At 41.2% G+C, this 14,005-nt stretch overlaps 1 protein-coding gene across 8 annotated transcripts in view; it reads right to left on the bottom strand.

Moving 5' to 3' along the window:
- Window positions 1-2,079, bottom strand: part of MIA3 (MIA SH3 domain ER export factor 3) — a 54,346-nt gene extending 52,267 nt beyond the window's left edge. For 6 of the 8 annotated variants that reach the window (XM_042976173.1, XM_042976174.1, XM_042976179.1 and 3 more), the window contains exon 1: window positions 1,905-2,079. In XM_042976173.1, the coding sequence (XP_042832107.1) occupies window positions 1,905-2,037 (133 nt within the window). In that variant the 5' untranslated portion in view covers window positions 2,038-2,079. The remainder of the gene's footprint in view (window positions 1-1,904) is intronic. The other 2 variants (XM_042976175.1, XM_042976176.1) reach the window with 1 other exon arrangement.
- Between the last annotated feature and the right edge of the window lie 11,926 nt (window positions 2,080-14,005).

The following is a 14,005-nucleotide window of genomic DNA, read 5'->3' as shown; positions in this document are numbered from 1 at the left end:
ATTAGCAATAAATACATTAAAATGTATCTTTAAATACATACTTGGGGGGGGTGAACAGATAGATTTGAAGGCGGTTCTTTGAATTTTGACGCTAAAATCCGGTTATTTTAATATATGCCCAGCCATCCAAATCCAGATAGAATTGGGGGAAAGGCCAGGTTGAAGGTAATGGGCAATTTCAGATTGGGGGTCCTATCAGAACTGGAAGTGGTAACGTTTCTTTTGTTCCCCCTTAGAAGAGATCACGGAGAATCTATAACAGTAAACTAGATGACAACATAATGCACACAGTGAAACAACTGTCTGGAAAGTACACAAGGACAGCACACACGCGCACACCTTACTAAACAAACACTTTATGCAACACGGTCCCAGACCCTGCTCAGCCGCTGCCGGTCGTTCAGTTACATCTGTTTGGACACACGCCATTTCTCAACTTAAGTGACAACCACGGGCCCTTCCAACACCATGCCTCTGTACTAAGGAAGCATCAGCGATGTGATTCTCCACCTTAACTATGGTTTTGAGGAACCCAAGTCAGGGAGTCCTTGAAAGCAAAGCATAGCAAACATTCGGTCTTAGCCAACCCCACTTGCTAATCATCTGGGTTTGCTCAGAGGAAACTGAAGGCAAAAACTGTAAAATCGGCTCCACTTTTGCGGTGTTTAGTTGCTTCAGCCCTAGGTTACCTCTAGGAACCAGTTTAACACAATCCACGATGCCTCCGCCTCTTATGAAACTCCTCCAATTATGAAATTTGCTTGTGAATAGCACCGATTTGAATATAAATAAACTGCAGCCATGCGGCCTCTTCGGCATGAATATTTTTTCTATATGTGTTGTTTACAATTTACGAACATTGGTTGTCACTAAGTTACAAGGTTATTCAAGACCCTCCGGGAGACGGTAAGAATGATTCTGGTCCCACAAACACAGAGGGAGAGATTCCGACAACACAAGTGACTAAAGCTAAAGCTGATCGCGTTTATGAAACCCTTGGGGGAATGCATTATGATTACTTTAATAATCCTCATCTGATTCTGGACATCTCTGGCCTCCTCGCCGCCCACAGTCCATCCCCCACCCCAATCTAGGATAGGACTGGGGAACAATTCCGCTTCCTGCGCAAAGAAGAGGAGGCTGCTGGTCCCAGGTGGCCAATGCAGATTCTTGGCCTCTTTCGAGAGCGAAAGATTTTGGCCTTCCGAAGGTGCCCTCCCTGCCTGGCTGTTTGCAAGGAGACACCCAAGCACAGAAATGACAGGACTGAGGCAGAGCCGGGGCGGAGACCTTGGAATACACTGCATGCTTGGACTCCGGGCTCGTCCCAAACCCAAACTCCAATCCCTGTCAAGAAGGCGGTAGGAGCCCCAAATCCGAGAAAGCAGCTGGGCGAAGGGGCAGCGCCAGCGCGCACTTCCCGAGCCCCACCACCGACCCGCCACGGGGAGAGCACCCGCCGAGCCCTGGGCGCATGGGCGCCCCGACTGCACCCACCCAAGTCCCCGCGGCGGGGGCATGAGAGCGCTCCCTGCAGCGCGGGGAGCCCAGGGCGCGCGGCGCGTACCCCATGTGTCCCGACTCCCCTCGGGACCGGGCGGGAGCTAGCGCTGCGAGCCGCCCCCGAGGAAACCGGGGGCCACCGCCACCCCTAAGACCCCGCCGCCTCAGCAGAGGGAAAGGAAACGCTGGCAACAAGTGGGAGGCGCAGCCCCCCGACCGGGGCCGGCGGGCGCCGAAGACCGAGGGGACGGCGCACGGCCCCGGCGATCGCCCACCCCGTTGTCGCGCCCGCCCGGCCTGCGCCCCCGACCGGCTCGCGGGGGTGCCCGGCTCCCGCCCCCGCGCGGCCCCGCCGCCGCCGTTGCCGCCGTTGCCACCGTTGCCGCCCTCCCGCCACTCACTGCTGCACTCGTCGTCCGCGCACAGCTTGTGCTCCGAGAAGCGCCGGCTCGTGCCCGCGTGCGGCTGGCCCGGCACCGGCCAGGGCAGCCCGAGCAGGAGCAGCCAGAAGAGCAGCCCCGGCGCCGCAGCCATGTTGTGGTCACCGCGGGGGAGCCGGCGGCGCGGAGGCGGAGGCGAGGCGGGGCGGGCGCCGGCGGGCGGGGCCGAGGGCGGAGCGCGGCGGGCGGGGCGCGCGGCGGGGCGGGGCGGCGCCGGAGGCCGCGGCGTTCCGGGGCGACACGTCAGCACGGCCCCGGCGAGGGGCTCGAACCCGCTACCGCGTGCTGTCTCCGCCCCGGCGGCCCGCGCTCCTGTCGCCGCTCCCTCGGCCGCTCCTTCGTATTCCTCGTTCACCGGTCTCTGCGACCTTGGAACCCCCACCCCCACCCCGCCGTCCCAACGCGGGTCCCTTCTGGCAGCTTCTGGTTCCTGGTCCAGCCCAAACCAGCCCACCTCCCACTCCCCTCAATGTTGGTTCGGTGCCTCCTTTTCCAAACTACCAAATCCCACCCACGAGTTGCCGCTGTTAGTCTCCGGATTGAGGCTCCCAGGGGTTCGTTCAGGCTTCCGGGGGTTCCTTGGGGGTCCCATCCATGATCCCCTTAGATTGGGAAGGGGCGTGAGTAGTGGAATGGTCGGTTGGTGATGGAAATTAGGACTAGTGGCCGGCTTGGTCTTTTTTTGTTTTTTGTTTTTTGTGTTTGTTTGTAGCCTTGGGGGATAGGGGTAGGCTGTGTATACCAGTGCTGAGGTCTTCAGAATTCTTGGGCCTTTATCCCTAAGGGAAGAAGTAATTCAACACAGATGGGTTGAGCTTCCATTTTATGCTATCATTCATGCCTTGGAGACACTAGACTGGTGTGGGGAAAGATGTAGGTCAAAAGACAGGTATCTGGCCCTTGTCAAAAGAAATCCACAATTTAGTGGAAACTAAATGACATCAAAACAGCGAAAGAGAATAAACATCAGGTCGGGGGCGGGGGGGGGGGGGAAGCTAATTAATTGCAGCTAATGTTTATTGAGTTCTTTCTTAACGCCCAGGTGTTATCCTAAGGTCTTTAAACGTATCAATTTGTTTAATATTCACAACAATAGTCCCTCACAATAGAGGATGCTATTACTATCTTCATTTTTGAGATGAGTAAATTGGGGCATTTACACATCTAGTGAGAGATGCAGCTGAGATTCAAACCCAGGGAATATCCTTTTTATCACAATTCTGTAAAGCCTCCATCAAGCAACATGCAATATTTTGTATTTTCTGACTAGGGGAAGCAAAATCTTTTTTTTAAATAATTTTTTAATTTAATTTTATTTATTTATTTTAGAGAGAGAGACAGAGCGCGAGCAGGGGAGGGGCAGAGAGAGAGGGAGACACAGAATCTGAAGCAGGCTCCAGGCTCCGAGCTGTCAGCACAGAGCCCGAAGCAGGGCTGAAACCCACCGACGGTGAAATCATGACCTGAGCAAAAGTCGGAGGCTCAACCTCAGGAGCCCCACAAAATCTTTTTATAAATCACGATATAACTGAATTCTCTGTATGGGGGAAGGGAAAAAACGCCATAAGCCTGCAGTGGCTACAATGTTCTGCCTTTGGTTGGAGCACTTGGCATTTGACTGTGACCAGGGGCTTCTCACTGCGGTATTCTCTACTAAGGTTATTCATCCACCTCAACACCAAACCCATCAATTGGTTTTCCAAACTAATTGGATTCTTTAAAAGCAGGAGTAAAGGGGCACCTGGATGGCTCATTCAGTTGATCATCTGACTCTTGCTTTTGGCTCCCGTCATGAACCCCGGGGTCATGGTCCCAGGGTTGTGGGATAGAGCCCTGCATCAGGCTCCAACTGAACATGGAGTCGGCTTAAGATTCTCTCTCTCTCAAAAAGAAATAAATTGAAGAAGAAAAAAAAAACCAAAAAACACAGAAAAGCAAGAGGAAAGAATGTGGCCTGTCCATGTGATCCATAGTGTTGAATAAAGAAAAAGATGTGATGTTCACATAGATGTTCACAGTTGTTTGACTATAGGGGCCATGAGATATTCCATTGGTCCAGTGTAGTTCCCATAATTCTCTGGAGAGAATGTACAATGGATAAGGTCACTGGCACTCTCCAAGGATAGTGCCCTCAGGGGTTCATTTCTTTTCTACTCTGTTTATTTGCGCTAGAATCTTAGGTGTATCTAATGGGCATCTTCAATTTAATTGGTTAAAAACCAAACTATTTTCTCTCTCAAACCCTGCTCCTTTAGTCTTCCATATCTCAATAAATGCCATTTTAATTCCCATCTTCCTGGTGATCAGGTCAAAAACTTACAAATCATTCATGACAACTCTTTCTCTCACACCCAATCCGACCCATCAGCCAATCCTGGGTGTTCTTTATTTTAATAACTTTACTGGAATGTAATTGGCATATGATAAACTGCCCACATTTAAAGTGGACAGTTTGGTAAGTTGTGACATATGTATATTCCCATGAGACCATCATTATAATCAAGATAAATCATGTATCCATCACTGATAAGAGTCCTCATGCTCCTTTGTTATCTTCCCTCCCCTTTTCTGCCTATCTCCAAACAACCTTCTGTTGCTATAGATTGATTTGTAATTGCTGGATGTGATATAAATGGAATCATACAGTATATATTCATTTTTTGTTTGACTCTATTCACTCAGCGAAAGCATTGGAAATACATCTAGAATCTGACCACTTCTCACCATCTCCTGTGTTAACACTGTAGGCCAAGCCACCATCATCTCTCACCTGAAAGGTTACAATAGCCTTCTCACTGCTCTGCCTTTGCCTCCCTAAGGTCTACCCTGTCAACGGCAACCACAGTGATCATTTCACAATGTAAATTTGGTCATCTTTCTCCTCTGCTCGAAACCGTACTACAGCTTTCCATTTCCAACTAAAATGCAATGACTTTATGATGGACTGTACTGTATTATTTGATCTGACCTAGCTCATCCCTTTTACCCCCACTTCCTAACACTCTTCTGTGTTAGTTCCACTCAAACTCACCAAGTCCGCTCTTACATCAAAACATTTGTACTTGCAATTTCACATCAACCTAGAACAGTTTCCCCAAACAGTCCACCTAACTAGTTCCCTCACTTCATCCAGTGTCTGTAATGACACTATTTCTTGTTAGAGAAGCCTTTCTTGATCACTCTATATAAAATAGAGCTCCTTTCATGATTATCTAGCCCATCATCCTGGTTTGCTTTTCTTTAGAGCACTGCTACCAGCCTTACATTTGTTTATCTGACTGCCTCCTACCCCAGATAGAAGTTCTTTGGGAGCAAGAAATTTGTTTTGTTCACTGCTATAACATAAATGTCTAGAAAAATGTCTGGAATGTATGAGGTACTCAACAAATGATTCATTAGATGAACCCATGATAACTCACATATGATAAATATATTACACCACTAACCTACATGGAGCCTCCATATGTAAATAGTACCAAGAGAAAATATGCTATAAGAACAAGGTATTTTGTGTCTTCCCCTCAGCAGGATCTTCAACACATGGAACAGAACCTGGAATACATTTATTGTTGATTAAGGGCATATTTCTTGTGGAGAGAGTGAATGAAATCACTGTGTATTTTTTTCCTATGTATTACCAGAATAGATAAGGCAGATAAAAGTAATTCTAATTTTTTAAATTTCTATCTAGAGTAGAATTAATGACAATTCATTGGTGGAAAGGGCAAAATTCCAAAATGATCTAATTCCATATTACTTTGCTAATATTTACTTTGGCAAATATTCAGATATGCTTTTACATGAAGGATGAGAGCTCTCAGTTGGTGAAGAACTGCCTGCTAAGTCTGTTGATTTTCCAGGTTTTCATTTATCTGCATTCTTAATTATTATATTATTGCCTTAAGAAGATATTAACAAGTTAGATGGAGAGAAAATTTCTCATCTGACCACAATGAGGGTGATGGTGGTAGTCCATATATAGTATATATATATACTTCCATATGTAGTATATATATATATATATGTGTGTGTGTGTGTATATATATATATATACATATATATATATATATATATATATATATATATATACTATAATCCACTGTATATTTATCCTGTAATTATATATATAAATTATAGTGGATAAATCAGCATTCATTTTTTTAAGTTTATTTATTTATTTTGAGAGAGAGAGAAAGAAGGTGTGTACATGTGGGGGAGGGGCAGAGAGAGAGAGGGAGAGCAAGAGAATCCCAACCAGACTCTGAGCTGTCAGCCTGGAGCCTGATGTGGGGCTCGATCCCATGAACCATGAGATCATGACCTGAGCCAAAATCAAGAGGCAGACACTCAACCAACTGAGCCACCAGGAGTCCAAGCATTCATTTTTTTAAAAAAAATTTTAATGTTTATTTATTTTTGAGAGAGAGAGACAGAGCACGAGCAGGAGAGGGGCAGAGACAGAGGGAGACACAGAATCTGAAGCAGGCTCCAGGCTCTGAACTGGAGCGGGTCTCAAACCCATGGATGGTGAGATCATGACCTGAGCCAAAGTCGGATGCTTAACCGACTAAGCCACCCAGGTGCTCCTGCAGGCATTCATTTTTAATAGCATTTGATTATGTGGTCCTGATGCTTAACATAAATTCTAATCCTAAGTGTATTATTAACACCTCAAATGGAATTTTCAGGTAAAATTGAGTAAAGGCTGAGTAAAGGTTGAGTAAAGGTTGAGGTAAAGGTTGAGTAAGAGTTAAAAAAATGTTGGCGGGGGCATAAAAAATAAGACATGGAGGGCTCCTGATCTTAAAGATTTTGCAGTCTGCTTAAGAAGACAAGAGAAATACATCTGAAACAAATAGAAGGCAGAATAATAACATATATAATTGTAGACTTCCCATGGTGCCTGCCCAGGAACTTCTAGTAGGACTAATACTAAAGTTTCCAGAAAGAACCCAGTTTATTGCCAATGATGAAACCACTCAGAGTTCAGAGAATGGTGTAAAATATTTATTGACATATTTATATGTCTTCCAGGCAAGATGGAGTAACTTTATATATCTTCCAGGCAAGATGGGGTCAGATTTACCCCTCCCCATGTTAAATATCTGAAAAAAATGGGCAAAATATATGAAACAATTTTCAGACAGTGGACAATAACCAGAAGAGGACAATGATTCCTAAGATAAGTGGAACAAATGAGGTGACTGCTATGATTGCTTCAGCTTACTCTCTGGGTGAAGTTTCCTGGCCATAACCAGAGAAAGGACACTCAAACCGGTGATCTACTTGAGTTGAAGAGACAGATTTGAAAGTTTGGGGAGGTCAAGGCAGCTGGAATTTGCAGGGAAGAGAATAGGAGAGAAGAGAGCTACATGGAGAAGAGAGAACTGCACAAACAGAGCTCCAGAGATCTGCAGAGGGTACTTTCAAGTCTTCAGCTGAGTAATGATAAGCACCTGTGTGTAAAAAAACTACCTGAGACCAGGGAAAGAACCACCAGAGAGGACAGGAAGAATAACTGTTGTAGAGAATAGTTTGTGCTCCCATCAGTCAGAGTGAAAACCTATAATAAGCAGGGCGTCAGGTAGACTGCTCAGAAAAGGGGAAAATGTCAGCCTATGATTAAAAGCTCCTCTACCAAAGCTTTAAGACAAACCTTGAAAATCTCAAAATGGTTCCAAGTAAATTGACTGCATTCCAGAACAAAGCTAAAGAATATTTAAAAAATACAAAATGTCCAGTACCCAACAAGGTAAATTCACAATGTCTGGAATCCAATAAAAAATTATGAGGCATACAAAGAAGCAGGACAATACAATGCATAATGAAAATGAAAATCAATCAATAGAAATTTTCACAAATGACACAATTATTACACAGTATAACACAGTTATATTATGTATATTGGATATACATATTATGCTATAGAAAAGCATAAGCATGCAAAGTATAAACATAGAGGATGTAAAAATGATCCAAATTAAACTTAGGTAAACAAAACAATGGCTGTGATGAAAAATATTAATAGGCGGGATCAATAACAGATTAGATACTGCAGAAGAAAACATTACTGAACTTGAAGACAAGGCAATATAAACTCTCCAAAAAGAAACAGAGAGAAAAGAGATGGAAAGAAATGAACAGAGCATCAGTACACACACTTCAGTCCAATATATGTATAATTGTGGTCCCTGAAGGAGATGGGAGGCAGAAAATATGTTTGAAGAAATAATAAAAGCATTCCAAATTTGCTGAAAACTCACAGATCTAAAAAAACTCAACAAACCCCAAGCACAAGAAACATGAACACCAAAGCATATTAAATTGCTTAAAACCAGTGGTAATTAAAAAACAAAATTGAAAATCATTTAGAGAAAACAGACACACTATGTACAGAGGAACAAAGATAAAATGACAGAAGACTTCTCATTGGAAAAATAGAAGCCAAATGGTTGTTTAACATATTTAAAGTGGGGGTGAGGTTGGGGGTGGGGAATGACACTCTGGAGTTGTATACTAAGTAAAAATATTTTTCAAAGATGAGGTGAAGTCTTTTCAACACATGGTGCTGGGACAACTAGATATTCGTATGTGAAAGAATGAAATTGAACCATACCTTATACCGCGTACAGAAATTAACTTAAAAATGGATCATAGACCTGAATGTAAGAGCTAAAACTATAAAAATCTTAGAAGAAAACATAGGGAAAAATCTTGGCGTATGCAATTATTTCTTAGATATGACACTGAAAGCACAGCAACCAAAGAAAAAATAAATTGGATAAATTGGATTTTTTCAAACTCAAAACTTCTGTGCTTCAAAGGGTATCATCAAAAGAGTGAAAAGATAAACACACAGAAAGGAGGAAAGTATTTGCCATTCATATACATGATAAGATATTTGTATCTAGGGGGCACCTGGGTGGCTCAGTCGGTTAAGCGTCCAACTTCGACTCCAAGTCATGATCTCATGGTCTGTGAGTTTGAGCCCCGTGTCGGGCTCTGTGCTGACAGCTCAGAGCCTGGAGCCTGCTTCGGATTCTGTGTCTCCCTCTCTCTCTGACCCTCTCCCATTCATGCTCTGTCTCTGTCTCAAAAATAAATAAATGTTAAAAAAATTTTTAAAAAGATATTTGTATCTAGAAAATGTGAAGAACTCTTTCTTAAAAAACAACTTCTTTTTATTTTATGTGTTTTTTAAATGTTTTATTTATTTTTGAGAGAGAGATAAAGACAGCAAGAGAGCATGAGCAGGAGAGGGGCAGAGAGAGAGAGGGGGAGGGCAGAAGATCTGAAATGGGCTCTATGCTGACAGCAGCAAGCCTGGTGTGGGGCTCGAACTTATGAACCATGAGATCATGACCTGAGCTGAAGTTGGACACTCAACGAACTGAGCCACCCAGGTGCCCCAGAATATATAAAGAACTCTTAAAATTCAGTAATAAAAAGACAAATAACCTAATTAAAAAAAACCCGCAGAAAAGAATTCAAATAGACATTTCTCCAGAGAAAATATACAATGACCAGGAGTGTAAAAAGGTTCAAACACTTTGGAAAACAACCTAGCAATTCCTCAAGAGGTTAATCATAGAGTTAACATATAACTAATTAATTCCACTCCTAGGTAAGTAACTGATAGCAATAAAGAATATATCCACACAAAACTTTATATACAAATATTCATAGCATCATTACTTATAATAGCCAAAACTAGAAACAACCCAAATGTCCATCAAGTTAATAAATAAAAAAATAAGTAAAAGATGGTCTATCAAGACAACAGCAATAAAAAAGGAATGAAATATTTATATATACTACAACAGAAATGTCCCTTGAAAATGTTGTGCTAAGTGAAAAAGCCACCCACAAAGACCATATATTGTATAGCTCCATTTATATGAAATGTCCAAAATATTTGAATCTATAGAGACAGAAAGTAGATTATTGATTTTCTAGGGATTGAAGAGATAGGTGTATTGGGAGAAGACAGATAAAGAGTGCAGGATTTCTCTCTGGGGGTGTGACCAAAATGTTCTAAAATTGATTGTGTGATGCACAACTCTGTGAATGTACTAAAATCCATTGAATTGTACACTTCAAATAGATGAATTGTTTAGTTACGTGAATTATATATCAATAACACTATTACAAAAAAAAAGATTTCCCATCACATAAAAGCAAATTTCTAAATATAAAAAACAAAGCAAAAATATGATAGAATATATTTTAAGATACACAAAAGCTAAAAGAATTCATTACTACCGTATCTATACTGCAAGAAATGTTGATGCTCTTTAGGCAGACAGAAATGACCAGATGAAAATCTGAGTCTAACAAAAGAACAATACAAGAAATGTATGTGTGGGTAAATACAAAATATGTTTATATTTAATGCACATAAAATAGAAAATATTTTTTCTTATTTAAAAAAAATCTCTTAAAAATAATTAATTATTTAAAGCAAAAATAATAACATCTTGTGAGGTTCACAACATATGTACAGGTAAAATGTATGGCCACAATTAGATAAAGGCAGAAGAGGATAAATGGAACTATACTGCTGTAAAGACCTACAGCTATAAGGGAAGTGATAAAATATCACACGAAGGTATACTATAATAAGCTAAAGGTGTGTACAAGCTAACGGCCCTATAGCAATGCAAACAACAACAAAATCACAGAGAGGCAGAGCTAGTAAATCAACAGAGGAGGAAATAACACATGCTTAATTAATCCAAAGGGAGAGAGAAAAAGAGGAAAGGGGGAACTTAGAACAGAGTATACAAACAGGAAGAAAAATACTAAGACCACAGATTTAAACATAATCATATCATTAATTGCATTAAATGTAAATTATCTAAAAACTCCTTTAAAAGGCATAGATTTTCAGATTCAATTTATAAAAAGCAAAACTCACCTATATGCTTCCTACAAGAAAACAGTTTAGGGAGGCTGAGCAGTTCATTTGGTTGAGTATCTGCCCTTTTCTTTTTAATGTTTATTTTTGAGACAGAGAGACAGACAGAGACAGAGCACGAGTGGGAGAGGGGCAGAAAGAGAGAGAGACAGAATCTTAAGCAGGCTCCAGGCACCGAGATGCCAGCACTGAGCCCAGTGGCCCAATGTGGGGCTTGAACTCACAAACTGCAAGATCATGACCTAGCTGAAGTCAGATGCTTAACCGACTGAGTCATGCAGTCGCCCAAGCATCTGCCTTTTGATTTTGGCTCAGGTCATGATACCAGGGTCATGGGATCAAGCCCCATGTTGGACTCCGCACTGAACGTGGAACCTGCTTAAGATTCTGTTTCTCTCAAGACATCCAGATGGCCAACCAACACATGAAAAAATGCTCAACATCAATCATCATCAGGGAAATACAAATCAAAACCACAATGAGATACCACCTCACACCTGTCAGAATGGCTAACATTAACAACTCAGGCAACAACAGATGTGGGTGAGGATGTGGAGAAAGAGGATCTCTTTTGCATTGATGGTGGGAATGCAAACTGGTGCAGCCACTCTGGAAAACAGTATGGAGACTCCTCAAAAAATGAAAAATAGAACAATCCTATGACCCAGCAATTGCACTAGTAGGTATTTATCCAAGGGATACAGGTATACTGTTTTGAAGGGGCACATGCACCCCAATGTTTATAGCACCACTATCAACAACAGCCAAAATATGGAAAGAGCCCAATGGATTAATGGATAAAGAAGATGTGGTGTGTGGGTGTGTGTATATATATGTGTGTGTGTATATATATATATATATATATACATATATATACATATACATATACATATACATGTATATATATATATATACATGTATATGTATATGTATATATATGTATATATATAATGGAGTATAATTCAGCAATCAAAAAGAATGAAATCTTGCCATTGCAAGATTGGATGGAACTAGAGGATATTTTGCTAAGTGAAATTAGTCAGAGAAAGACAAATATCATATGACTTCACTCATTTGAGGACTTTAAGAGACAAAACAGATGAACATAAGGGAAGGGAATCAAAAATAATATAAAAGCAGGGAGGGGGACAAAAACATAAGAGACTCTTAAATATGGAGAACAAACAGAGGGTTACTGGAGGGGTTGTGGGAGGGGGGATGGGCTAAATGGGTAAGGGGCATTAAGGAATCTACTCCTGAAATCATTGGTGCACTATATGCTAACTTGGATGTACATTTAAAAAATTAAAGTTTTAAAAAAAGATTCTCTCTCTCTCTCTCTCTGCCCCTCTCCCCTGTGCTTGCTCTCTAAAATAAAATTAAAAAAGGAAAACACCCTTTAAATAAAAAAGATAAACCAAGCTAACACAAAACAAAGCTGGAATAGCCATATTAATATCACACAAAGTATGGGGCGCCTGGGTGGCTCAGGTGGTCAAGCATCTGACTCTCGATTTCGGCTCAGGTCATGATCTCACAGTTCATGGGATCAAGCCCCAAGTTGGGCTCTGTGCTTGACAGTGCAGAACCTGCTTGGGATTCTCTCTCTCCCTATCTCTGCCTCTCCCTTGCTCTCTCTCTCACAAATAAAGAAGTAAACATTTAAAAATATATCAAAATAAATTAATGTCTTAATTTTTTATTTTTTCAAATTTATTCATTTTTAATTTTTTTAAACATTTATTTTCAAGAGACAAAGAGAGACAGAGTGCGAGTGGGGGAGGGTCTGAGAGAGAGGGAGACACAGAATCCGAAGCAGGCTCCAGGCTCTGAGCTGTCAGCACAGAGCCCGATGTGGGGCTCGAACTCACAAACCATGAGATCATGACCTGAGCTGAAGTCGGATGCTTAACTGAGCCACCCAGGCGCTCCTTTATTTATTTATTTTGAGAGAGAGCATGCATGCATGTGCATGTGAGTGAGCAGGGGAGGGGTGGAGAGAGAGACTTCCAAGTGGGCTCTGCACTGTCAGCACCCAGGCTGATGCGGGGCTCAAACCCACAACCACCAGATCATTACCTGAGGCAAAATCGGAAGTCAGACACTTAAACTGACTAAGCCACTCAATTTTAATTCCAGTTGGCTAATATGCATTGTTATATTCGTTTCAGGTGTATAATAAATTCAACAATTCCATACATCAGCCTGTGCTCATCACAAGTGCACTCCTTGATCCCTATCATCTATTTAGCAACCGCCCCCCACCCCAACCATCAGTTTGTTCTCTATAATTGAATCTGTTTCTTGATCTGTCTCTCTTTCTCTCTTTTTCTCCTTTGGTCATTTGTTTTGTTTCCAGAGAAAGATTTCACAACAAAGACTATTACCAAGGGTAAAGGAAAATGTTTCATAAATTTACAGAAATCAATTCATCAGGAGAATATAACAATTTTAAATATTTATACACCTAATAAGAAAGCTTCAAAATACATGAAGCAAAAACAAATCTGATGGGAATATGGCACAAATTCACAACTATACTTGGAGACTTCAATATCACTTTCTCAATAATTGATAGAAAAAGTAAGGAGAAAGTCAATAAGGTTATAGAAGACTTAAACACAGTTAATTTGACTTAACTGATGTCTCTAGAACACTCCACCTGACAACAGTAGAATATGAATTCTTTTCAACTGTTTGTGGAACACTTACCATGATCATGGGCCATAAAACAATACATTAAAAATTTTCAAAACAGGTAAAGTATGTTTTCTGACCACATGAAATTAAATTAGGAATCAATAACAAAAAAAATCTGGAGCATCTCCAAATCTTGAAAATTAAGTAACAAACTTTTAAATAACCCATGAGTCAAAGAATAAATCAAAAGGGAAATCTGAAAGTATTTCACAGTGAATGAAAGTGAAAACCCAACATATCAAAATTTGTGCGATACCATGAAAGTACTTAGAGGGAAACTTACAGCTTAAATGTCTATATTAGAAAACCAGAAAAGTTTCCAATCAACAACTTCAGTTTCCATCTTAAGAAACTAGAAAAATAAGAACAGATTAAAACCCAAGCAGAAGGAAAGAAATAATAAAGATAAGATCAGGAATCAACAAAATAGAAAACAAAAAGAAAA

The sequence above is a fragment of the Panthera tigris genome, chromosome F3 (assembly GCF_018350195.1).
Source record: "Panthera tigris isolate Pti1 chromosome F3, P.tigris_Pti1_mat1.1, whole genome shotgun sequence".
NCBI classification, from domain to species: Eukaryota; Metazoa; Chordata; class Mammalia; order Carnivora; family Felidae; genus Panthera; species Panthera tigris.
Note: the sequence above shows the minus strand (reverse complement) of the source record. Positions and strands in the feature narration are given on the sequence as shown.